This window comes from Danio rerio, chromosome 16, assembly GCF_052040795.2.
Source record: "Danio rerio strain M-AB ecotype USA chromosome 16, GRCz13ab, whole genome shotgun sequence".
Classification (NCBI taxonomy): Eukaryota; Metazoa; Chordata; class Actinopteri; order Cypriniformes; family Danionidae; genus Danio; species Danio rerio.
The window spans coordinates 5,430,839-5,456,094 of record NC_141036.1 but is presented as its reverse complement, the minus strand read 5'-3'; the positions used below and the strand labels follow the sequence as shown (position 1 = coordinate 5,456,094).

Sequence of the window (25,256 nt, the reverse complement as noted above, 5' to 3'; positions counted from 1 at the left end):
ATTGTCATGTTCATAAAAACCAGTCTATAATTATTAGTGCATTATGACATGGCGCGTTATCCTGCTGGAAGTAGCCATCAGAAGATGAGTACACTGTGGTCATAAAGGGATGAACATGGTCAGCAACAATACTCTGGTAGGGTGTGGCGTTGACACGATACTTGATTGGTATTAATGGGCCCAAAGTGTGTAAAATTTCCCCCACACCATTACACCACCACCAGCAGCCTGAACTGTTGATACAAGGCAGGATGGATTCATGCTTTCATGTTGTTGTTGGCAAATTCTGACCCGACCATCCGAATGTTGCAGCAGAGATCAAGACTCCTCAGACCAGGCAATGTTTCTCCAATTTTCTATTGTCCAATTTTGGTGAGCCTGTGTGAATTGTAGCCTCAGTTTCCTGTTCTTAACTGACAGGAGCAACACCCGGTGTGGTCTTCTGCTGCTGTAGCCTCAAGGTTGGACGTCAGCTGGAGCCAGTCTGGCCATTCTCCTCTGACCTCTGTCATCAACAAGGCATTTGTGCCCACAGAACTGCAGCTCACTGGATATTTTCTCTTTTTCTAACCATTCTCTGTAAACACTAGAGATGGTTGTGCATGAAAATCCCAGTAGATCAGCAGTTTCTGAAATACTCAGACCAGCCCATCAGGCACCAACAACCATGGCACGTTTAAAGTCACTTAAATCACCTTTATTCCCCATGCTGATGCTCGGTTTGAACTGCAGCAGATCAATCTTAATCATGTTTACATGCCTAAATGCATTATGTTGCTGCCGTGTAATTGGCTGATTAGAAATTTGCATTAATGAGCAGTTAGAGAGGTGTACCTAATAAAGAGTGTATTTCATATGATATAGCTCTTGATGTAAATATAGGATTTCATGCTGCAAACAACCTTACAAAACGTTAAAATTTCATGACACACAAACATTTGCGAAATATATTTTATGGTCACATGTTAATAATACAAAAAAACTTACCAAATTAAGTGAGAATGCAAACAGTGAAGATCAGCCTTGCGTTTGTTTGGTTGAGTGATTGTATCCTGTGCCTGAAATGATGATATCGTCCTGTACCGTGTGTAACCTTAATGACATGTCCAAAATTAATATGATAAATTAAGAGAACAGAACAAAGAGAATGAAGAAAATAACCAAACTCTAAACGAAATAATAATATAAAAATTACGTTTAAAGAACAAAGAAGAGAGTGAAAAGAAAAACTAATTTGAAAATGGTGGCGTACGATAAAGATGAGAATAAGACAAGAATGAGGATGAGCAAAATAATGGGTTGAAACATCTGGATTGAGATCAAAAATGAAAAAGGGAATATAAAAGAGAGAGCAACAGTGAGTCTAAACAGAGGCAGAACAATATTCATTATTTATGATGTAAATGTAATATATGAAAACATGTAAAACCCAACATAACAATCTTGTCATTACTTAATCACCATTGTTTCGAGCCACATGCCTTTTACTTTTAATTTATTTAAAACAATAATTTTTCCCTTTGAACATCCCATTCTCTTGAGCCAAACAGACCAAAATTAAAGACATTGGTCTCTAATCCTTGCTCTTAGTCATAACCATTCCATTAAAATGCCACGTTTGACATATTATGCCTATTTTGACATCTGCAAACATCATGCCTTTGAATTATGAGCTGGAGAGGGGGAATATCCAATTCAAAACCAAAGTGTGCATGTATAATAGTGATGTCCCATTTCTTTGTGAAAATATTTTGATCCCTACCCCTTCACACTCTATTTAACGCCCTATGGGGAAGGAAAAGGGGTATAAAACAGAATTGGGTCCAATTTAACTACAACAAACTTGTGTTATGATTGTTCAGATTGTTTTGACTGGTGAAATAAATGGCACAGAGGCTCAGAACACCTTGAGGATAATTAAAGAATCACTGAATATCCATTTCATGCAAGCAATTTCTTCAAACAGACTTTGGTAGGTCTTGGGATTATTGCAACCCTGGCTTAAGATACCTGTCCAGGGCTACATTTTTGAGAACCGCAAAATATGTGCCCAGGGATATGTCTGCTTAGTATACATTTTCACTAGAGGGTGCCGTGTACATTTTTGGCAATATTAAATACGTTAATAGGGCACGCTTTATTGTGCGTGGCATTTCTTGTAAATCCACCAAAGGGTGGTGTAGGCTTGGGCAGTATCCAAATTTTGATACCGTCAAACCTCCTCCCTATTTTACCTCGGTATCCAGTATTACCATTGTCCAATTTGTATTACTATTATCCATAATAAAAAAAATGATTATGATATAAGGCTCAGACAGCGTCAACAGCCTGTTGGCTTGTGCCTAAACCATTCAGAAACTGAATACTGTGTATGCGACCTTAGGTTCGCGGTCACCGGTTTGTCTTGTTCATATTAGAGATCTGCGCGGGACGCTCTCTCTCAAGTGCCTGCTGAGCAAGTGCCTGCTGAGAGGGGCACTTCAGCCAATGAGGGCAGAGGGGCAGTGGCCCCCTGTGCACGGCCCTGCTGTCCCATGATGACATCACGCATATGCATTTTTAGGCATTAAATAAATAATATGTATTATTTAAAACTTATTTTAAGTGCTCTCCTATTTAAGTGCATTGTTTTTATGACGGTATAACAGTATTGAAACTGACACCATTGCTATTTTTAAATCCCGCTGTATACCATATTACCGTATTACCACCCAAGCCTAGGCTTGTGTGTACATTTCTTCCAATCTCAACATCTTTCCTGGTCGCATCTATGAGAGAGATTATGGCAACCCAAGCTCATACTGAAAACGTAGTCTCGCGGACGTTTCTGGAGACAGCAGAATACGTCCCGGGGGTACGTACGGCCGCGTTTATTTTTTTCAAGCGAACGCTGCGGGGCAGTGTGACACCTTTATTTTTTTGGACGGCTTTTGTAAACTGTCGCTCAGGTTTAGGGAAGCGAGCGGGCGGACGGGTCGATCGGTAAAATGGGTTGGGTTCAGGGAAGGAGGCGGGCGGGTCGGCCGATTGGCCGGTCACGCAGTCAATCATCCGGTCAGTCGGACAGCGGCCTCCTGTGGGTTCACGCGAGAACAGCGCGGGCGCGAACCACGCTCGCGAGAGGCGTCCAAGGTGCAAAAAAGTGCACAACAGCAGCCTCTCGCGGATTCGCGATAACAAAAACTGCAGCCGTACGTATCCGCTGGGACGTATTCCGCGGTCTTCAGAAACGTCCGCGGGACTACGTTTGGATTATGGTCTGCTTATTCTAAATATATTAGCTTGCTATTGACAGACTGACCCAACGACTTAACATGATTTTCAAAAGCAGATTGAAGAAAAAAGCCAGTATTGCTACATGTTTTTACCATAATTTCAATATATTTTGGTTTTGTTTTATTTGATTCTAGAAAGCGTCCTTCATCAGACTCGAATGCTCTAGGTGCCATGTCCGACGCCATACAAGGCAAGCTACCAAGCAAACTGATCACGTCCATACTGAGGTAATCAGTCAGTTGGAGCACAGTAGCATTAATTTTTAAATGGAAAATGCAGCCAGACGTAGCCCTGGGCACATATTTCGCAGTTTACATTTAGTCATTTAGCAGACGCTTCAGTTCTCAAGAATGTAGGCCTAGTCACATATTTCCAATGAGCCTGTGTTGGATTGACTGGACTTACTGAAAGAGGCTCTTCTGATTCTCGATCCTCTGGTTTGGGGACTTCCAGTCGGTCAATAAAATTCTGCAGCTCTTTCCTGAAAGCCTTCATCTGAGCGTTAATGCGGTAAAGCAGCTCATGCTCTCGTATTCGACCGCCCTCTTCCTCATCGTCCAGTCTCCCGAACAGCTCACCGTTATTCAAGTAGACACGAGCCTCAGCGATGATGGTGCTGGTGTCGGCGATGAGTCTGTCGATGGTCCTGCTCAATCTTTCCGCCTCCATGCGGATATCAATCATCTGCTGGCGGTCCTTGAAGCTTCTGGATAAAAAACGTCCCTCTGGGGTGTACAGGGAGCGGGTGGGAGTGAGGCACCGGATGTTGCGGACTTCCTCTGAGTCGCTTTCACCGCCAACAGGACCTTCACGTTTACGATGTGGCGTGAGCCGAGAGCAGTCATCGTCACTTTCCCTGCGGCCACAGTCACTTTCCGCGTCGCTGTCTCTGGGGCTGCCACGGATGCCTAAATGAGAAGCCAGATCGTAGCGCTGCATGTTGGACAGCAGCACACGGTTTTCATACTGGAGCTGCATCACCTTCCCGCTCAGCTCGTTGATTTGGAGTCTAGCGGCTTTCAGCTCCTCCTGCAGGTAGACATATGGGTAGTTGACAATTAACCAGGTAAAATGTGAAAAAACAATTATTATATTCATGTAGTTTCAAGTCTGATGTGTGAGAAAATATAATGGATCACTAAATTTATCAATTATTTTTAGTCTTTTTTGATTTACTGTATTCAATTGTACTGTAAAAATGTCCTTTGGTTTAACGTAGCAAAAATGAAGAAAAACAACTGTTAATAATATACAGTTGTCGTTTATTTAATGTCTTGTACAAGACACAGGGTCCAGCCTTTTGTGTTTTATAAAAGCTAACACCTACCCCAACCCTAAACCCAACCTCACAGTAACCTGTTGTGTTTAATTAAAGTCTACACCTACCACAACCCTAAACCCAACCTTAGAGTTACCTGTTTTGTTTTATTAACATCTACACCAGGGGTGCCCAAACTCAGTCCTGGAGGGTCCAACGCCAATCAGACACATCTGGGTGAGCTAGTCAAGCTCTTAGTAGGCTTGCTAGAAATGTCCTGGCAGGTGTGTTTAGGTAAGTTTGAGCTAAACTGTGCAGGACACTGGCCCTCCAGGACCGAGTTTGGGCACCGCTAATCTACACCTCCCACAACCCTACTTGGTCCGGAAGGAAGGGTGTCCTGCACAGTTTAACCCCAACTCTAATCAAACACACCTGCTTACAGATTTCTAGTGATCTTAAAGATAATGCTTAGCATGTTCAGGTGTGTTTGATTAGTGTTGGAGCTAAGCTGTGCAGGACACCAGCCCTCCAGGACTGAGTTTGCCCACCCCTGATCTACACCTACCACAACCCTAAACCCAACCTCAAAGTAACCTGATGTCTCATTAACGTCTAAACCTACCACAACCCTAAACCCAACCTCACAGTAACCAGGGGCCTCATGTATCAACGCTGCGTAAGCACAAAAACTTTGCGTCCGCCAGGTTTCACGTTTGGATTTACTAACGATGAAATGAATGTGAGAATGTGCATTGTTTCACACCAACTTCATGCCTGGCGTACGCATATTTTTTGTGCGTGTTTGTTTTTTTCTATTGCCGACTCCTGGAGGCAGTTGTGTTAAATTGCACTCAACAAAGTGTCTTTGAGCCGTGGAATGGCAGCTGTATGAGACGGGATCATCCGCATGTCTAGCAGGTATATAAGGTTTCCAGCCAAACATTAAATCACAATTTGCAACGGTCACCGTTTTTCCCAGTGTAATCGGAGCAATCTACTACACACACAATGCTATAAAGGCACCATCTGAAGATGAATTTGCATATGTGAATCAGAAACATTTCCATTCAATAAATGTGCAAATAAAATATGATGCACAGACTTATTAAGGATTCCTACTTGTCTTCCTCATGATGAAGAGTATAGGCAAAATCTAATATGTAGCGGGGGAAAAAAGAACGAGTTTATCAGACGCTGGATTCGAACCGAGTTTATGCTTGAACGTGTCAACACATGTTACCATGCGTTTTACGAGCTACGCCACTCACGCTGTTAAAGACACTGCAAAATTTTACACCTATAAATCGCATTATTTCTTTTTTAAATCCACTCAGTGCGATGTTCAGACCCAACTGTGTTAACCGCATCAGCTAAACTCTCCCACTCATTTTTTTTCTTTTGTTATTAATTCCAGAGGACAAACTTGCAAATAACACAGTTTTTCTCTGGTCTACCTCCGAAAGCAGCACCTCCAAATCACATTCTGTTCAAAGTTTCTCTTCTTGCTTGCTTTTGCCATTGCTTTTTCGTTGGGTTTTGCCAAAGTAGAGTCATTAGCATATTCATATGGGGAAGGAGGCAGGGAGGGAATTTGCGCTTGTGCATGTTGCGCTCAGTTTCACGTTCAGTTGAATGTACAAAGAGAATATGCGTGGGATACGCATATTTACAGCTTTGTGCGTACGCATTGTTTTAGTATGATTTCAACGCAAGTCTTCGTATATGAGGCCCCTGATGTCTCATTAACGTCTAAACCTACCACAACTCTAAACCCAACCTCACAGTAACCTAATGTTCTATTACACCAACACCAACTCTAAACCCAGCCGACTTGCTAGTCCTCCCACTGGAGGTCTTCGGGCTGCAGCGATACCTACTTGTCTTTGTTGGACACTTCATTTCTTCGTTCAGTGCCATTTATTTAATGAAATAATGACTTTTGTTTTCTCCATGACTTGTTGGACATTTCCAATAAATAGGAGTGTTCATTGTGCTCACTGTCCCATCAATTGTGCAGCCCTATAGTGTGATAAAGCCTTTAGCAAATAATCACAACAAGAAAATTTGATACCATCATAATCCTACCTGCAGAGCTTCAAGCTTCGCCCCGTCCACCGCACTACTGCTGTAGCGGGATCCCTCGTGTGATCCTGCCTTGTATTTGAGCTTGTTCAGCTCGCTGGTCATTTTTGTATTCTGCTCTTCCACATCAGCCAAATTACGGCGCAGGAGTTCAGCTTCATCCTCCACCAACTGCAGCTGCTGGCGGAGTTCAGACAAAGCCTCGCTCTGCTCTCTGGATGACGAGTCCGCGGCTCCCCCCGTCAGCTCGTCCCCGCGCAGGTCATCCAGCTCCGCCTTCAGCCCACGGTTCTCCACTTCCAGCTCAACGATTTTGCGACCTAAAATATTGGCTTCCTCCTCCACCAGCCGCAGACGGAGCTTGAGCTCGGACTCTCGGGTGGTGGGAGGACCTCCAGCTTCTCCTTTAGGGAGAGGACTGTCTACGTCTCCATAAAACGAGCGATACTTCTGGAGCTCCTGCTCCAAGCGGTCCTTCTCTTTGTCGATCTTGGCCATTTTCTTGCGCATTAAGACAGCCTCCTCCTTGATGAAGGCCAATTGGCATTTCAGATCTTCGTTTTCCTCCTATAGAAGAAAATTGTGCATTAATTAAGATTGACTTTCTGCAACAAAAGCCTTCCAATACAATTATAACTACCCAAATAAACTCCCGACGCAAAGCACATTAGACTGGAGAACGGGACTTTTACCTCTGTTGGGGTTTGTGGAGTCCTCTTCTCGGATTTCTGGACATCTTTTCCTCTTCGTTTCAGGGAAAGCTAAATCAGATATTTGCACACACACTCACAATTCGCAATGCATTGGGAATAAATATGACAGAATTACAGTACGATACCAGTCATAATGAGTCTCTTGTTTAATAACGCCAGAATTATTAAACCCCCTAAATAACGGAGAGCAGATTTTTTCAACACTTTTTTACACATAATAGATTTAATAACTCATTTCTAATAACTGATTTATTTTATCTTTGCCATGATGACAGTAAATAATATTAGACTAGATATTCTTCAAGACATTTCTATACAGCTTAAAGTGACATTTAAAGGCTTAACTAGGGTAATTAGGTTAACTAGGCAGGTTAGGGTAATTAGGCAAGTTATTGTATAACAATGGTTTGTTCTGTAGACAATCGAAAAAATTTTGACCTTAAAATGGTTCTAAAAAAATTAAAAACTGCTTTTATTCTAGCCGAAATAAAACAAATAAGACTTTATCCAGAAGAAAAAATATTATAACACATACTGTGAAAATTTCCTTGCTCTGTTAAACATAATTAGCCCTCCTGTGCAATATTTATTCTTTTTCCATTATTTCATATTTAACTGATCAAAGAATTTTTCAGTACTTCCTATAATATATTTTTCTTCTGGAGAAAATCTTATTTGTTTTATTTTGGCTAGAATAAAAGCAGTTTTAATTTTTTTTAAAAAACAATTTAACGGTCAATATTATTAGCTCCCTTAAGCAATATATATTTTTTCAATTGGCTACATAATCAACTATTATGTTTATAAATGTATTGAAAAAAAAATTCTATCCATTAAACAGAAATTGGAGTAAAAAGGCTAATAAATCTGACTTTAACTCTTTATTCTTAATATTAAAATAAATAATATGTGGAGATTTGTTTTATTAATATTATTTATTCAAAAAAGCAGCAACACCAAAGCTGCCTATTTATTACCTTAAAAAGGCTGATACAAGGCGTGTAATGTTTCGAGCACACCGGCTCTTCATCAGATGTTTCATCAGAGGTTTGGTGTTGCCGCCTTTTTGATTATATAATTTTGCACTTTTTGCTGTTTGGCTGAGCACTCATTTAAAGTGTTTTTTTTTATTAATATTATCCATAAATATAATTTATGAAAAACGAATACATTTTGCTCACAAATTATGATTTGTTTTCAATGTTGGACTAAGGTTTTTTCAGAAGACAGAAAACCTTTTTCATTTGTTGAATTTTTTTCACCTTTAGGTGTCGTTTTTTAAATTAGCATTTTGCCACTTTTTTGCTATATTATGTGACAATTGTTTTTTTATGCCTTTGAAAAATGATTTAAAATTCCCAAGAGGCCTAATTTTGTCTTCAACAATATATAGAAGGAATACAAACCATGTGCAGTTGACGTCAAAATAATTTTTATTCTTTTTCACAGTATTTTCTATAATATTTTTTCTTATTTATTTTAGTTTAGCTTGCACCAAAACAGCTTTTAAATATTTTTAAAACAATTTTAAGCTCAATATTATCAGCACCCTAAAAAAACTTTTATTTGGATCGGCTACAGAACAAACCAACCCAGCCTCATATAAAAAATGTACCCCTGTATACACTTCTGGAGAGCGCCAAATGCATCCCAGGACCTAAGTTTTTTTTTGCAGTTTTTTTTTTCCGCGAATCCACAAAATGATAGTGTGTACACTTTTTCAGATCTCAAATTTCTCTAGCAATTGCCGTTCGAACCTATTCTTTTCACGTAAATCCACCAAAGGCCGCTGTCGGCTGACTGACTGACAAACTGACCGAACAATTGATCCCCCTACCCATCCCCTTGCCTAAACCCAACCGATAGTGTTTTAAAAAGCAATCCAGAAAAATTAAAGCCTTCTCGGCGGCCTGATTTTTACCCCGTTTTCAGATTTTTACCACACTCTCACTCTGTTATTTGCTTTATTCTATTTGTTGGCTTTTGTTTTTGTTTTACCTGCTTTCTGCAACCATTCTTCGCCAGACTCAAACCCTGTGGTCGTGGTCAGCTCCTCTCTGCATCTCAAAGCCGCCGACGTTCGCAGAGAGCCACTAGACAAACTAGTACCAGCAGGAAAGCCGTCCATACAGAAGTAAATGTTCAGCTGCTAGCGTGAAAAGGAATACCATCATACGGCCCCATAGCGTTTGTTTTAAAGACAAAATGCAGCCATACGTAGTTCTGGCTACATAATTCGCGATCTCCAGAAATGTATACGGGGGTACGTTTCCATATTAAGACTATGTTGGAACAAACCACTTGCCTAATTATTCTAACCTGCCTAATTAACATAATACACTAGTTAAGCCTTTAAACTGCACTTCAAGCTGAAAACTAGTATCTTATGTACTGTCATTAGTACTAATACTAAAATATTATGTACTGTCTCCATGGCAAATACAAAAAGAAATGAGTTATTAAAACTATTATGTCTAAAAATAAACCCCTTGGAGAATATCTTTAAAAGGACTTTCAGAGGAGAGCTAATTCATTGGACTTCCTTTATATGTTCATGTGTAAGTGCTCTCACGTCTTTGGTCTTGTCCAGCTCGTTTTGCAAAGCCTGTTTGGTCACTTCCACTTCAATCAGCTGCTGCCTCAGCCTTTCATTCTCATCGTCTGTTCTCGCTCGTTTGTCCTCCACGTTCTCCAGTTCATTATGCAGCCGCACTGATACGTCCTTGGCCACCTGGTGGAGCGATGATCATGTTAGGGATTTGATCAATCATATTTGACCGGTGCATTATCAGTTGTGTATTATGCCTGAGTGTTTGTGCTGTCTACCTTCAGGTCCTGCTCCAGGCTCCTCAGCAGTTCACTGTCGATTTCTCCAGTTTCTGCATATCTCATTCTCTTCCTCTCGGCCTTGCGCAGGCGATACTGAAGGATCCGGCAGTTCTTGTGTGCTCTCTCCAGCTCCCGACGCATGTCCTGCAGCTGACAGGCGTCTTCCTCGTAGAACGTGTCCCGCATCTCATCCATCTCGGCGCGCATTTCATCTATTTCATGCTAGGTTTAAGAGATTTACAGACAGAAATGTCATTTTTATGGTGGTCAATGCAAAAGGTGATAACAAGTAAAACAATAATAATAAGTTATGCATTGATGAATAGATCTATCTACAGTTAAAGTCAGAATAATTAGCCCCCCGTTAATTTTTTTCCCCAATTTATGTTTAACAGAGAGAAAAAAAAATTTCAACTCATCTCTAATAACTGATTTATTTTAACTTTGTCATGATGACAGTAAATAATATTTGACTAGATATTTTTCAAGACACTTCTTTACATCTTAAAGTGACATTTAAAGGCTTAACTAGGTTAATTAGGTTAACTAGGCAGGTTAGGGTAATTAGGCAAGTTAATGTAAAACAGTGGTTTGTTCTGTAGACTATCGAAAAAAAAAATAGCTTAAAGGAGCTAATAATATTGACCTTAAAATGGTGTTTAAAAAAAGTAAAACTGCTTTTATTTTAGCCGAAATAAAACAAATAAGACTTTCTCCAGAAGAAAAAATATTATCAGACACACTGTGAAAATTTCCTTGCTCTGTTAAACATCATTTGGGAAATATTTAAAAAAGTAAAAATTCAAAGGGGGGTGAATGATTCTGACTTCAACTGTATGTTGGTTCAGCAATGTTACTGAATATATTTGACTTGATAAAAAACAAGTTATTTTAAATGTTGGGTTTTTAAGTGAGCAAAATCTTTAGGCTGAAATGTGAGTGGCATTTTTTTTTTTTTTTTGGTTTGTTTGTTTGTCAGTAACGTGACTTTTGTATTTAATTTTGGGTTCATTTGTTTTTTTCATTCATTCATTCATTTTCTTGTCGGCTTAGTCCCTTTATTAATCCAGGGTCGCCACAGCGGAATGAACCGCCAACTTATCCAGCAAGTTTTTTTTTACGCAGCGGATGGCCTTCCAGCCGCAACCCATCTTTGGGAAACATCCACACACACATTCACACACTACGGACAACTTAGCCTACCCAATTCACCTGTACCACATGTCTTTGGACTGTGGGGGAAACCGGAGCACCAGAAGGAAACCCACGCGAAGGCAGGGAGAACATGCAAACTCCACACAGAAACGCCAACTGATCCGAGGTTCGAACCAGCGACTCAGCGACCTTCTTGCTGTGAAGCGATAGCACTATCTATTGCGCCACTGCCTCGCCCATTTGTTTTTTTTACTGCTTTTTATTTTACAGAACAAGTAAATGAACTAAATCAAAATGTTGGTTTAATTAGACTTTTTTAGACTTTAAATACGTGATAGGCGTTTAAAAAGCTTTAAGTTTGAAACTGTGCATAGATAAAAAGGTAAAAAAAAAACACAAGTTAAAAATGGCAGCATTTAAACCAAAGGTAAGGAACATTTTAAAAAGCCTAGGGCTTTAGATTTTTAGATTTGTCACCAAATGTATTAGTTTTTCACAAATTATATATTTATAGATAATATTAATAAAACACAATTTCCTTAAAGATTATTTAATATACATTAAAAATACTTGTTATTCATTAATTTTCCTTCGGCTTGGTCCCTTATTTATCAGGGGCCGCCATAGCGGAATGAACCACCAAAATACTTGTTATAATAAATATAAATAAAATAAACAATAAATTAAAATACCTAAAATAAGTCCAAGTATATCAACGTAGTAGGAAACAATCAATATAACCTCATGGCTGTGATTCAAGAGCAATGTGTCTTTTAAAATATCAGATAATTTGGTATTTTTTAAAAAACATTATTAGTGTTCATGTAATGGTAAAACTGCAAGAAAGCGATATTCTACAATAAAAAAAATATCAAGTTATAAATAAATAATACTTCAAACTCTCTCCCTCTCTCTTTGTATATTTGTGTTTGTGTGTGTTAATAAAATATTAATATATAAAAGAGTTTAAAGTATAACTGAGAGCTTTACTAAACACATGAGTCAGACTTACTCTTGTTTTCATACCTTACTCTATACATTTGAATTAACAAATTAAATCCATTTTTATTAAACCTATAATACCCTACCTTGAGGAAATCGTTCTCGTCTTGTAATCTCTCGATCTCCTCCTCCAGCTCCTGGTCGGGCTCTGGTAACGGCTCCGCGGGGCGGCGCGTGTCCTCTGGCGGCCGCTGCGGCTCCGTCACCGGCGAGCTCGGCGTCTTCGTCGTCATGCCGCTGTCCTTCTTCAAGCTTTTGTTCATGTGAAACTGAATAAGCTCTGACTGCAGGCATCCCTCCCTCCAGAAGCCCGGCCCGCATCCAACCGCGCTCTTGGCCGCCTGTTTTCCCCCGTCTGCCTTGGAGCTCTCGCGTTTCCCCGGAGAGGGTTTGCTGGAGCTGGGCTGGTCGGACACCACATCTGCCCCCAGAAGCGGCTCCTCTGCGGCGGCGTAGGGCTCCTCGGATGAGCCGCTGCGCTCGGTACTCCTGCCCTTCTCCGCGCGCCTCAGAGTCGGGCTTTCAGCACCACTGGCGTGGACAGCAGCCGCACCTTTGCCCGCGTGTCTGTCTTTCCCGGTGTGCACGGTGACCGGAGAGTTACTGCGGCTGCTTTTCCCGCCTGTTTTCGACGCCGAGGCTTTCGAGCACCCGCTTTTTGAAGCGGCTTTTGTCGGAGAATCTTTGAATCTCCCCGGCGAGGACGCGCGCTGCTGCTGCTGCTGCTGCTTCATGTTTTCCACAGACTCCATTCTGTCATCTGCATGAGTTCATGTGTGCATCCACATCCATTGTATCCTATAAAGCTAAAAAGAGAAGCGATTTCTGTGTTTTAAACAGCAAAAGGGAACCTTTACATCATGATATTAGCTTGAAAACCAGCGTGTCTATTGAGTAACAAAGAGCATCAGGTAGAACAAATTTAAAGGGATAGTTCACCCAATAATGAACATTTACTACACTGAAAACAATGATGTCTGCAAAAATGTTGCAAAGAATTTGCATGTTGAATTTAAACAAGTTAAAATTAGCATCAACTTATTGCTTGTTTAAATTAAGCCCAAATAAATTGTTTGCCATCACTAAAATTAAAAAAATGTAGTAAATGCAAGGAATCATTTTTGAATAATTTTTTTCAGTGAACTCACCGTGCACTCACTCCTTTATTATTTTCGAATACAAAAGAAGATATTTTGAAGAACGCTGAAAAGGGATAACCATTGACGTCTCGCTAAAACAATTGTGGAAGTCATTGCAGGTTTCAGCTTTCTTCACTGAAAAAAAAAATAATTAAAGATGATTCCTTGCAGGGGCGGACTGGGACAAGAATTCAGCCCTGGCACTGTTGCCACACCAGCCCACATTACCACACCGACACAGCCCCACCCACGGACACGCACATTCACTATTTATTTTGGTGTAAAGATGGTGAAATAATATGACATTCTTGCCAGATTTTGATTATGTCCGGGTAACCTTGGATTGGGTCGGCCCATCTTGAAACCAGGTGGCAGTTGCCGATTGGGCCAAATGATATACATTTCTTCTTATTATTTTTATTATCATCATCATCATAATATCACATCTAGCAAGAGATAAAAGCTGTCTGCACTTAAAAACAATACATACTAAAAAAAAAAAAAAAAAACTGACCGGCCCACATTTAAAAATTTGTCCGGCCCTTCTGGCATTTGCCAGACTTGCCAGATGGCCAGTCCGCCTCTGATTCCTTGGATTTACTAAATTTTTTTACGTCAAGTGGTTGTAAACTATTTATTTGGGCTGAATTTAAACCAACAAATTAAGTTGAACATTATTATTTAACTTGTTTGTTTAAATTTAACACAAATAAAATGTTTGCAACAGTTCTGTATGCAGCACTTTTTTCAGTGTTCAGGCTATATCTCTTTTGCTTTTGTGTTCAACAGAAAGAAACACAAACCGGTTTGTGACAGCAAATGTATAGAATGTGTAGCCTAGATGATGACTGTCTCTTTAAAGAATGGATTTTAAACACAGCACAACCCATAGATAGCCACATTAGATGTCGCCTACACTGTTTTCTGTTGGAAGGAATGCGTCAATAGAGCCGCCATTTTGGTACAGGGTAGCACTCCATTGAAATAAACGTGGGGGAAAGGTGCAGTGAAGGACTGCCATTCAGAGCCAGAGATGTATAAACATATCTATATTGACAAAATTATAATTTTACATCACTGGATAAGTGATCGCACGAGCATTGCCGACAAAGAGCGTGTGTTTGTGTGCATGGAAATGTTTTATCCTACCTGTTAAATCTGATCTAATCCTTGTCCTGAAACTAACATTTTTTTTTTTTCATTTTTATTGTTAAGACATATAATACTGTAAGGGTTGTTGAACATTTGAAGTTCTAAAACAGCTGTTTTCTCAAAAAAAGACGTGATAGTGTAATTAGAAACTGAATTGGAAATGACCTTATTGTAATATAGTCAGTGGTGAACTGAGGTGGGCCGGTCTAAGGCTTGAAACTCCAGGGCTGAAAAAGAGTCCCACTCCGGCCCTGCGTCCTGCATTCTTCAATACACCTTCCTCTGTGTTCAACAGAAGAAAGAGACTCAAATGGCTTTAAAACAAGTGGAGGATGAGAAAATGATGGCAGGATTATTTTTAGGTGAACTGCATGTCCCTTTAAAGACCAATTATAAACCTGATTTAACCCATTTAAAAAGGATGTATTCAGGTCGACTCAAGAGATGCTAAAATTTTTTGTCCATGGATGTATAGATCTGTTTTTACAGACATGATGAATAAAATCAATTATTTTACACGTTAACACATAAGAAATGTCTTATTTTGTTCAAAAAGGCTTTAAGAAGTCTTTCCATTGGGAAAGGGAAATTTTATTTATGTATTTATGCGTAAAGAACAAAGTACAGAATAGGGCTGCACGATATTCGAAAAATCTGACATTAGAGACAGCATTGTCGAGCAACAGAGCTCTTATTTAATAGTTTTTATTTTTCCTTAGAGCAGGACAGATTTCATTGACATAGAGAAATTGATCGGTGGGATTGATCCATATGACGTCACAGGATGCTCTGAAGGCTGAGCAGATGTTGTCATCATCAGTGATGGTGTGGCTCAGCACAGGCCTGTTCATTTCACCAACATCTTTACAGTAAATCTGATCATATCAAGCCAAAATAGTAGACTACTGTCTAACGTCTTTTATAAAATAATAAAACAAAACAAAGATATCTTTCTCTGCATCGAAAAATTCCATAGCCATATCACTTTCGGACGAATAAAGAAATATTAAATAACAAAAACACCGAGTGTTTTCTGATCCAGCAGCCGGGATATGATTAAAATGTAGATGAGACGTCATTAATTATTATAAACAATATTCAGAGACGTTACTAAAGCGCAGCTTGTTTTATTACCCTGTTGTTGGTACATGAGCTATTCACGTAGGATAATAATTAAGGTTATTAGCATAAATATCATTTTAGTTTCCACTTGGTTATATCCATGTCGAACAATACTTTATTTCTGCCATTCTTACTCATATTTTGTTGAATATAATGTCGAGGTGAGGTATTGTCTCATAACCTCTCCAAGGTGAATGAACCGTTCAAGCTTTTTTTGTGCCCAGACGAACAACACACATAATAACAACGCACATATATGTCTCTTAATGACAGATAAACACAATTCTTACCTTTTAACATCTCATCTTCCCATCTCCATGCTCCGTGAAGAAAATGACGGCAGTGAAGAGCGTCGTAAAACCACCATTAGACTGATCAATATTCATAAGGTGACGTCACTATCTGGGCGGAGACTCCTCAGGCGGCTGCATGGAATATCGTCTAAAATCTGATATTAATTATAATTTTTATGCATTCATTTTTCAGTACAGAACAAAATATGTCCGTATGTTTGTTTATTTGTTCGTTAGCAAAACAAAAAGGCTAGGACAGCTACATTATAACCGTAATTTACAAAATATTAACACTCAAATATTAAAAACAAACATCATTTGATGACTAAAAGACAAAAAGGATCATTGTGCAGTTATAAAACGCAAAGTAATTGTTGTTTTAATTCCTTAGCAAAAGGTTGTGATAAATTTAATGCATAATAAAATTTAATATGGTCACTTACACTCATCGGCCACTTTATTAGGTACAACTCAGCCAATCACATGGCAGCAACTCATCAGAATGCCTTGAAGAAAGAGGTCAGAGGAGAATAACCAGGGTTTCAGCTAATTGAAAGGCAACAGTAACCAATCAAAGTATGCAGAACAGCATCTCTAAACGCACAACACATCCAACCTTGAGGCGGATGGGCTACAGCAGCAGCAGACCACACCAGGTGCCACTCCTGTCAGCTAAAAACAGGAAACTGAAGCAACAATTGGCACAGGCTTATCAAAATTAGACAATAGAAGATTAGAAAACGTTGCCTGGTCTGATGAGTCTCAATTTCTGCTGCGAAATTCAGATGGTCGGGTCAGAATTTGACGTCAACAACATGAAAGCATGGATCCATCCTGCCTTGTATTAGCGGTTCATGCTGGTGGTGGTGGTGTAATGGTGTGGGGGATATTTTCTTGGCACACTTTGGGCTCATTAGTACCAGTTAAGCATCGTGTCAACGCCACAGCCTACCTGAGTATTGTTGCTGACCATGTCCATCCCTTTATGACCACAGTGTACCCATCTTCTGATGGCTACTTCCAGCAAGATAATGCTCCATGTCATAAAGCGTGAATCATCTCAGACTGGTTTCTTCAACATGACAATGAGTTCACTGTACTCAAATGGCCTCCACACTCACCAGAGCTTAATCTAATAGAGCACCTTTAGGATATGGTGGAACGGGAAATTCACATCATGGATGTGCAGCCGGCAAATCTGCAGCAACTGCGTGATGCTATCATGTTAATATGGAGCAAAATCTCAGAGGAATAATTCCAGTACCTTGTGGAATCTATGCCATGAAGGATTAAGACAGCTCTGAAGACAAAAGAGGGTCCAACTTAATAAGGTGTACCTAATAAAGTGGCCGGTGAGTATATTCTTGTTTAACTAATATAGCTTAGAAAAAAGGTTGAAAATTATTGAATAAATAGGCCTATCTATGTTTCGCTGAATGATGTTGTAACGTTGTATTTTATCTATATTTTGACATTTTAAACATTAGACATCGTCACTAAATCCACTTTGCGTGGATTAATTTGTTATTATTCACATTTTTGTCATTTTCTTGAAAGCAGACGTGTCATCTTTGACTTTTAAAAACCGAATATGATGGCAAAATATAAAGCAAATAATTACATTTCAGCTCAGAATAAATCCTGATTTGTAAATCCAGTGACTTCCTTAAAACCTTTCAGAATTAATAAATATTAATGATTTTTGTAAGGTCAGCATTTTGAGTGTTTGAATGAAATGTCATTATTGCGGGCTTCTCTCTCTGTCAGACTGACAGGATCAATAGAGCTGGGCTCCACCCATTGCGTCTCCACACACACACACACACACACACACACACACACACACACTGCCGTCTGTCTGCTGTCTGCCTTTATGCCCAGTCATACTGCAATACAAAGGCTTCTTACTATTTAATTGCATATTTGATTACATATTTGATTTATAATAAAGTTACCAGGAAGAACCAAAAAGGTGCTTTTAACAGTCATGCCATATAAATAGGCTTCAAAAATCATATCATTTACTGTAAATTTATAACCAACTCAGTCTCATTCTGAAAACATACTGCTATATACATTTCTGGAGAGTGCCAAATATGTCTCAGGAGCTATGTTGTTTTGCAGTTTTTGTTTTCACAAATCCACCAGAGGGCACTGTGTATGCTTTTTGAGATCTGCAATTTCTCTCCGTTACATTGGTGCCGTGTTTCGGATAGAAGTGAGGTTTAGGGGGGTGAGTGTAATGGAGGCCAGCTAGTGAAGTGCTGTGCAGGTAATCCCTACTCCTCTGACCTCTAAAAGGTGGTCCATGGACAGACGCTAGAGGCCATGGTCTTTATTAGCCTCCTTGTTAGAGCAGTGGTTCCCAACAAGGGCATCCTGGCCCACAAGTGGGCCTCAGTGAGCTCTGTGGTGGGTCGTATCATATTTTTAAAAACGTTTTAGTGTTGGTTGTTTCTCAATATGCGTTCTTCAGCAAACTTGATTCGTTTAAAAATCTGTTTTATTTATATTGTGCAACGTATATCTATAATGTTTTATGCATATATTTTTTGAAAGGGGGAAAAACAATGAATGGTTGTATGGATGCTGTAATGTTTAAATAATAATAAAAAAAATAATAAAGGCAAAAAAAAGGTTGTCAACCACTGTGTTAGAGCAACCAACTCCCATACAACGAGTCACCGGTTTGATCCCAGCTCGGACCAGGTTGGGTGGTGTAGGACCGGCGGGGTTACATGTACATAACTTTTTGTGGGTTGAAAATGGTGACGTTGACATTAAAGGGCACTGTAAAAAATGCAGGGTTCCACACAATTCATTCCTAATAAAACAAATAGATTAATTAACAAACTTAAGTGGAATGAACTGAAAACATTTAAGGCCCCCCCCCCAAATTTATGAATTGTCGTTTCAGCTCATTTTAAATAAGTAGTTTGAAAAAGCTGCAAAATTGTTTATTTTTTTGGAGTGTGCCACAGGGGTGAGTAAATGTTCTTCACGAATCATGAACCATATATGACAGAGCCTTGATTTTTAGGAGTGTTTTCTCTGTTTTCTCAGGAGAAGCACTTTACCATCGAGACCAGCAGCCTGTAAGTACATTTAAGACTTGTTTCAGTTGTTGTGTATGGTTTGAGGACTTGTTTTCAGCTGTTTGTGTGAAGTTGTAGGACATTCAAAGTTGCTTTCAGTTGTGTATAATACTAGAAGTGTTTAGCCACTGTTTCCTTGGTTACTATAAGAGCTTGTGTAGGCGGTTTTGCGCCGTCCGCCCGCAGTTTCGGCCCTTGTTTTGACTCGGGAGGCGTGTCCAAACGCCAGGTAACCACTATATAGTGAGCACGCTAGCTTGACTATATAGATACTATACTATATAGATTCGCACTCTATAACATCAGAAAGATCCGACTCTTCTTATCTGAACATGCAGCTCAACTCCTTGTTCAAGCTCTTGTTCTCTCCAAACTGGATTACTGTAACTCTCTACTAGCCGGGCTTCCAGCTAACTCTATCAAGCCTCTTCAACTGCTCCAGAATGCAGCAGCACGAGTGGTCTTCAATGAACCTAAACGAGCACATGTCACTCCGCTGCTAGTCCGTTTGCACTGGCTGCCAGTTGCTGCTCGCATCAAATTCAAAGCTCTGATGTTTGCCTACAAAGTGACTTCTGGCCTTGCTCCTTCTTATCTGCTCTCACTTCTGCAGATCTATGTGCCCTCCAGAAACTTGCGTTCTGTGAATGAACGTCGCCTCGTGGTTCCATCCCAAAGAGGGAAGAAATCACTTTAGCGAACGATCACTCTCAATCTGCCCAGTTGGTGGAATGAACTCCTTAACTGCATCAGAACAGCAGAGTCACTCGCTATTTTCAAGAAACGACTAAAAACTCAACTATTTACTCTCCACTTCACTTCCTAATCTGCAATTGCCTCTGAATATCACACTAACAGTACAAAAAATAAAATAAAAATAAAAATACTAATACTACTAATACTTTCCTTCTTAGACTTTACAGACCTGAAACTTGCCTATAGCACTTATTCATTGTTGCTCTTAGTTGTGTAAATTGCTTCCTTGTCCTCATTTGTAAGTCGCTTTGGATAAAAGCGTCTGCTAAATGACTAAATGTAAATGTAAAAATGAATGTGAACACAGTGGAGTCAAAAAGTCTTTCACAAATGGATGTTTTTGTTTTTGCTAATTTAATGTTTGTATAAAGCATTAGGCTCATGCACGTATTTAGTAGTGTGTGTGTGTTTGTGGGTGTGCGGTTTTGGGGGAAGGTCAGACGGTCTCTCCTTCTGTCCAGCTGGTGTCTGAATGACGGGCCGCGCAGCAGCTGCTGAACGTGAGGGACGTTTATAATTGCTGCCATTAGGAGAAAACAGCAGAGATCAGCCTGTTCAGTGAAATAATGACAAGCAGCTATAGGAATAATAGTCAAATGTGTATCCATACGACAAAACGGCAGCTTAAAACAAACCTCTAATCTAGAGATTTTATAAACTTCTTATTAATCCTGCATGTTTACACTATTTGTTGAATAATGCTATAAATAATGCTGTAATAATATAAAATATATAATATGTATTGTCGTTAATTCACTGAGTGGCTTCAGAAGATCTACACACGGCAGAATATCACATTTATTTAGTTCACTTTAACATTAAAAACCATAAAGAAAGTTTCCTCAAATCAGGGTTGCCAAATCCTCTGTTTTCCCCTGTAATTTTGACTGCTTTTTCACCATATGATGTGGGCTGTTGTTTTATGTGTACGACATATTGCATCAATTAAATTAATATTTTTGCAGTAAAATGTGCCTAATATTTCATATATAGTACATATTTTATAATATTGACACTTTATAAGAAATTCAAAGGATTTGTATTTTTGCATATTAATGGCAACATGTTTTGAGGTTTGGTATTATTAAAATGCTAGCAGCATGCTAATTCATCCCACTAGCCAAGTTAAAGCATGCTAGAAACATGTCAGATATGTTCATTCTTGCTAGCAATGTGCTTTGTGATACTTAATGCATAACATTTACACTCATATGAAAAAGGTGTTATTCACAAAGTGATGTACAAACTGTATTTCTATGTGTTAGTAATTTTGTTTAGGTTTGCTATTATTAAAATGCTACTAGCATGCTAATTCATCATGCTATCAAAGTAAAACATGCTAGAAACATGTTAGATATGTTTATTAGATATGCAATGTGCTAGCAAAATATCTTAGCCTCATTTATGCTAGAATTGTGTTAACCGAATCCGGGTTGCCAAATCCATGCTAAAAATAAGGTAATAACATGCTAACAAAACATATTAGCCTCATCTATGCTAGAGTTGTATTAACCGAATTAGGGTTGACAAATCCATGCTAAAAAATAAGGTAATAACATGCTAACAAAACATATTAGCCTCATCCATGCTAGAGTTGTATTAACCGAATTAGGGTTGACAAATCCATGCTAAAAAATAAGGTAATAACATGCTAACAAAACATATTAGCCTCATCCATGCTAGAGTTGTATTAACCGAATCAGGGTTGCCAAATCCATGCTAAAAAAATAAGGTAATAACATGCTAACAAAACATATTAGCCTCATCCATGCTAGAGTTGTATTAACCGAATCAGGGTTGCCAAATCCATGCTAAAAAAATAAGGTAATAACATGCTAACAAAACATATTAGCCTCATTCATGCTAGAGTTGTATTAACCGAATCAGGGTTGCCAAATCCATGCTAAAATAAGGTAATAACATGCTAACAAAACATATTAGCCTCATCCATGCTAGAGTTGTATTAACCGAATCAGGGTTGCCAAATCCGTGCTAAAAATAAGGTAATAACATGCTAACAAATCATATTAGCCTCATCCATGCTGGAGTTGTATTAACCAAATCAGGGTTGCCAAATCCGTGCTAAAAATAAGGTAATAACATGCTAACAAAACATATTAGCCTCATCCATGCTAGAGTTGTATTAACCGAATCAGGGTTGCCAAATCCATGCTAAAAATAAGGTAATAACATGCTAACAAAACATATTAGCCTCATCCATGCTAGAGTTGTATTAACCGAATCAGGGTTGCCAAATCCATGCTAAAAAATAAGGTAATAACATGCTAACAAATCATATTAGCCTCATCCATGCTAGAGTTGTATTAACCGAATCAGGGTTGCCAAATCCATGCTAAAAATAAGGTAATAACATCCTAACAAAACATATTAGCCTCATCCATGCTAGAGTTGTATTAACCGAATCAGGGTTGCCAAATCCATGCTAAAAATAAGGTAATAACATCCTAACAAAACATATTAGCCTCATCCATGCTAGAGTTGTATTAACCGAATCAGGGTTGCCAAATCCTCGGTTTTCTTGTGTTATTTTTTCCTACTTTTTAGTGATTTTTTTATTTGATGTGGGTTGTTTTTTATGGGTTTGTCATATTGCATCAATTATTTTTATATTTAATAAATATTTACTATATATATTTTTTAAAATTATTATAATTATTATATATACTTCTTTCAAATCATACTGCAGCGTTCCTAAAATGTCTCATCAGTGCACTAATATTTCAGACAGCAGTCCTGTGTGTGTTGGAGCGTCTTCATCAGGAGCAGCAGATGGTGAATCCTGTCAGACTTCAGTCCTGAATTTAAAACGTGCGGCTGAGCGTAACCGTGGAAACCTTTGTCTTGGCTGAGGAGGAGGAGGGCAGCAGCCCTCTGATTGGTCCTCTGAGACTCTATGATTGACAGGGGGCGGGGCATGGAGGTCACAGCGGAAGCAGAGGCCGCCGTTACTGCTGCTGTTGAACGCAGGAGGGCTCCACCGACAAACACAGCAGAAAGTAAGAGAAATTATTAAGACACACACACACACACACACACACACTGATTTCTAGATTGTTACAAATAAATCCTAAAATGTTGATTGTTAAATATACTCTATTAATGTATCATTATTACTTTTTAATCACTACTAATATGCACTGTAAAAAAAAACCTAATTTTACAGAAAAAATCTCTAAATTTTTTACAGTAATTTTTTGTCATTTCACATTATATTCAAAACTTAGTAAAATGACAAACAATCTCTCTAAATTAACCGTTTGACTTTCATTTTAGGTACTTTATTATTAAAGACAAATTACCGACAATTTTGTTTTTTATACAGGGAAATTACAATATTATTTATACAGTATTTTTTCTGTTATTTTAAATTATATTCAAAAGTTCGTAAAAATTACAAACATTATCTGTAAATTAACAGCTTGACTGTTATTTTATGTACTATATAATTAATGACAAATTACAGCAATTTGTCTGTTTTATACAATAAAATTAATGTATTATTTACAGTGTTTTTTCCTGTTTTCTTTTTAAGTACATTTAAAATTACGTAAAATTAAAGTAATAAATTATAATTACTTGCTCTGTAAAAAAAAAAATCGTAAAAAAAGGTCAAATGACTGGCAGCTACGGCTGCCAAACAAAAACCATAAAATTACGGTAAAATTTCTTTGTTGAAATAAAGTGCAAAAAATAATAAATCTACAGATATTTTCATTAAAATATTTACAGAAAAACACATATTTTACAGACTTTTCCTAGATTATTACTATCAAATCCATTTAATAAAGTAACACACTAAGAGCGCTCACATACACCTGTTTCAGATTGTGCTGATTGCACACACACAGTCGGAGGATCGTTATGAACTGATTACATGCACTTTAAAAGCAGCACAGACGCACGCACCAATTGCTTAGTCTTGTTATACTGCTACTGTGAACATTATAACGTGTTTCTCTTCTTTGGCCTTGCTTTGTTTGTTAATTGTTTACGTTGTTTGCTGCCAGGACTGATCATTTGCTTGTTAATTGACCATGACTCTGGATTCCCTGCATACATCTGTTTCCAGGTCGCCCCTATGTTGACTTTTGCTTACCTGACCATCTCTGTGTAATAAACCTGCATTTGAATCTGCACTTCTTTGTCAGGGTCCCCTTCATGTTACAGTTCCATTTAATTTAAGATTTGGGACTGAATTATTTCATACAACTTAAACCTCTACATGTTTTAAAGTAATACTATTCAATAAAATGTAAGTTATGGTTGTGAGAATTTTAATAAGTTGTATCTCGTTTGATGTTTTTTCCAAACTTTTTTGATCCAAAATACAACTGTTAAACTACAACCAAGAGCATGTCTTGGCATTTTATTAAAGGCGTTTAATTGTAAAAAAAAAATTAAATAACATTGTTTTCTCTTGAACTTTTAGTGCAGTCACTTTATTGATGGTGTTTGATCATAATAACCTAGGAAAAGTCTGTAAAATAACAGTGTTTCTCTGTAAAACTCTTATTGTGTTACTTTATTAAATGGATTTGATCATAATAATCTAGGAAAAGTCTGTAAAATAACAGTGTTTCTCTGTAAAACTCTTATTGTGTTACTTTATTAAATGGATTTGATCATAATAATCTAGGAAAAGTCTGTAAAATAACAGTGTTTCTCTGTAAAACTCTTATTGTGTAACTTTATTAAATGGATTTGATCGTAATAATCTAGGAAAAGTCTGTAAAATAACAGTGTTTCTCTGTAAAACTCTTATTGTGTAACTTTATTAAATGGATTTGATCGTAATAATCTAGGAAAAGTCTGTAAAATAACAGTGTTTCTCTGTAAAACTCTTATTGTGTTACTTTATTAAATGGATTTGATCATAATAATCTAGGAAAAGTCTGTAAAATAACTGTGTTTTTCTGTAAATATTTTAATGAAAATATCTGTAGATTTATTATTTTTTGCACTTTATTTAAACAAAGAAATTTTACCGTAATTTTATGGTTTTTGTTTGGCAGCCGTAGCTGACAGTCATTTGACCTTTTTTTGCGATTTTTTTTTTTACAGTGTGCATACCTTTTAACATTGGGATGTAAAAATAAGGGATATGCCGACCATAATAAGGGATTGTCCTGACCCCCCTTAAAGAATCCCCAAATTACTAAATATGCTCATTTGGAGCTGTTTCATTGTAAAAAAAAAAAAAAAAACTGTTAAATTGTCAGTATTATTTTTTTATTATTATTAATTACAAAAGGTAAAAAATAAATAGTATACATTAGCAGCGAATAAATTAGCAAACAGGTCAGCTTATTTAAATAATTAGCTGTTTTAATGAATAGAATCAAGCTATCAAATCTCATTAG

At 38.1% G+C, this 25,256-nt stretch overlaps 1 protein-coding gene and 1 long non-coding RNA gene across 8 annotated transcripts in view; one reads left to right on the top strand and one right to left on the bottom strand.

The window, feature by feature from the left end:
* The window catches only part of LOC147840114 (uncharacterized), a 60,422-nt gene extending 35,606 nt beyond the window's left edge, over positions 1-24,816 (top strand). The window contains exons 3-6 of one of the 3 annotated variants that reach the window (XR_015510872.1): positions 3,411-3,503; positions 19,088-19,119; positions 22,621-22,892; positions 23,904-24,816. This is a non-coding gene — a long non-coding RNA (uncharacterized LOC147840114). The remainder of the gene's footprint in view (positions 1-3,410; positions 3,504-19,087; positions 19,120-22,620; positions 22,893-23,903) is intronic. The other 2 variants (XR_015510873.1, XR_015510874.1) reach the window with 2 other exon arrangements.
* On the bottom strand, positions 992-16,104 carry mtcl3 (MTCL family member 3). 5 transcript variants are annotated; one of them, XM_087286517.1, is made up of 9 exons: positions 16,022-16,104; positions 14,775-14,891; positions 12,405-13,124; positions 10,159-10,383; positions 9,905-10,063; positions 7,312-7,380; positions 6,623-7,186; positions 3,682-4,305; positions 1,168-1,308 (listed from the first exon to the last, which is right to left on the bottom strand). In XM_087286517.1, exons 3-9 carry the CDS (start codon positions 13,068-13,070, stop codon positions 1,198-1,200), a joined length of 2,418 nt encoding a protein of 805 aa, XP_087142643.1. In that variant the 5' UTR covers positions 13,071-13,124; positions 14,775-14,891; positions 16,022-16,104; the 3' UTR covers positions 1,168-1,197. The 5 variants fall into 5 exon arrangements, with proteins under 5 accessions (XP_087142645.1, XP_087142646.1, XP_087142643.1 ...); XM_087286519.1 differs by lacking the exons at positions 1,168-1,308; positions 14,775-14,891 and adding an exon at positions 992-1,093; XM_087286520.1 differs by lacking the exons at positions 1,168-1,308; positions 14,775-14,891; positions 16,022-16,104 and adding exons at positions 992-1,093; positions 13,467-13,592.
* Positions 24,817-25,256: the final 440 nt, after the last annotated feature.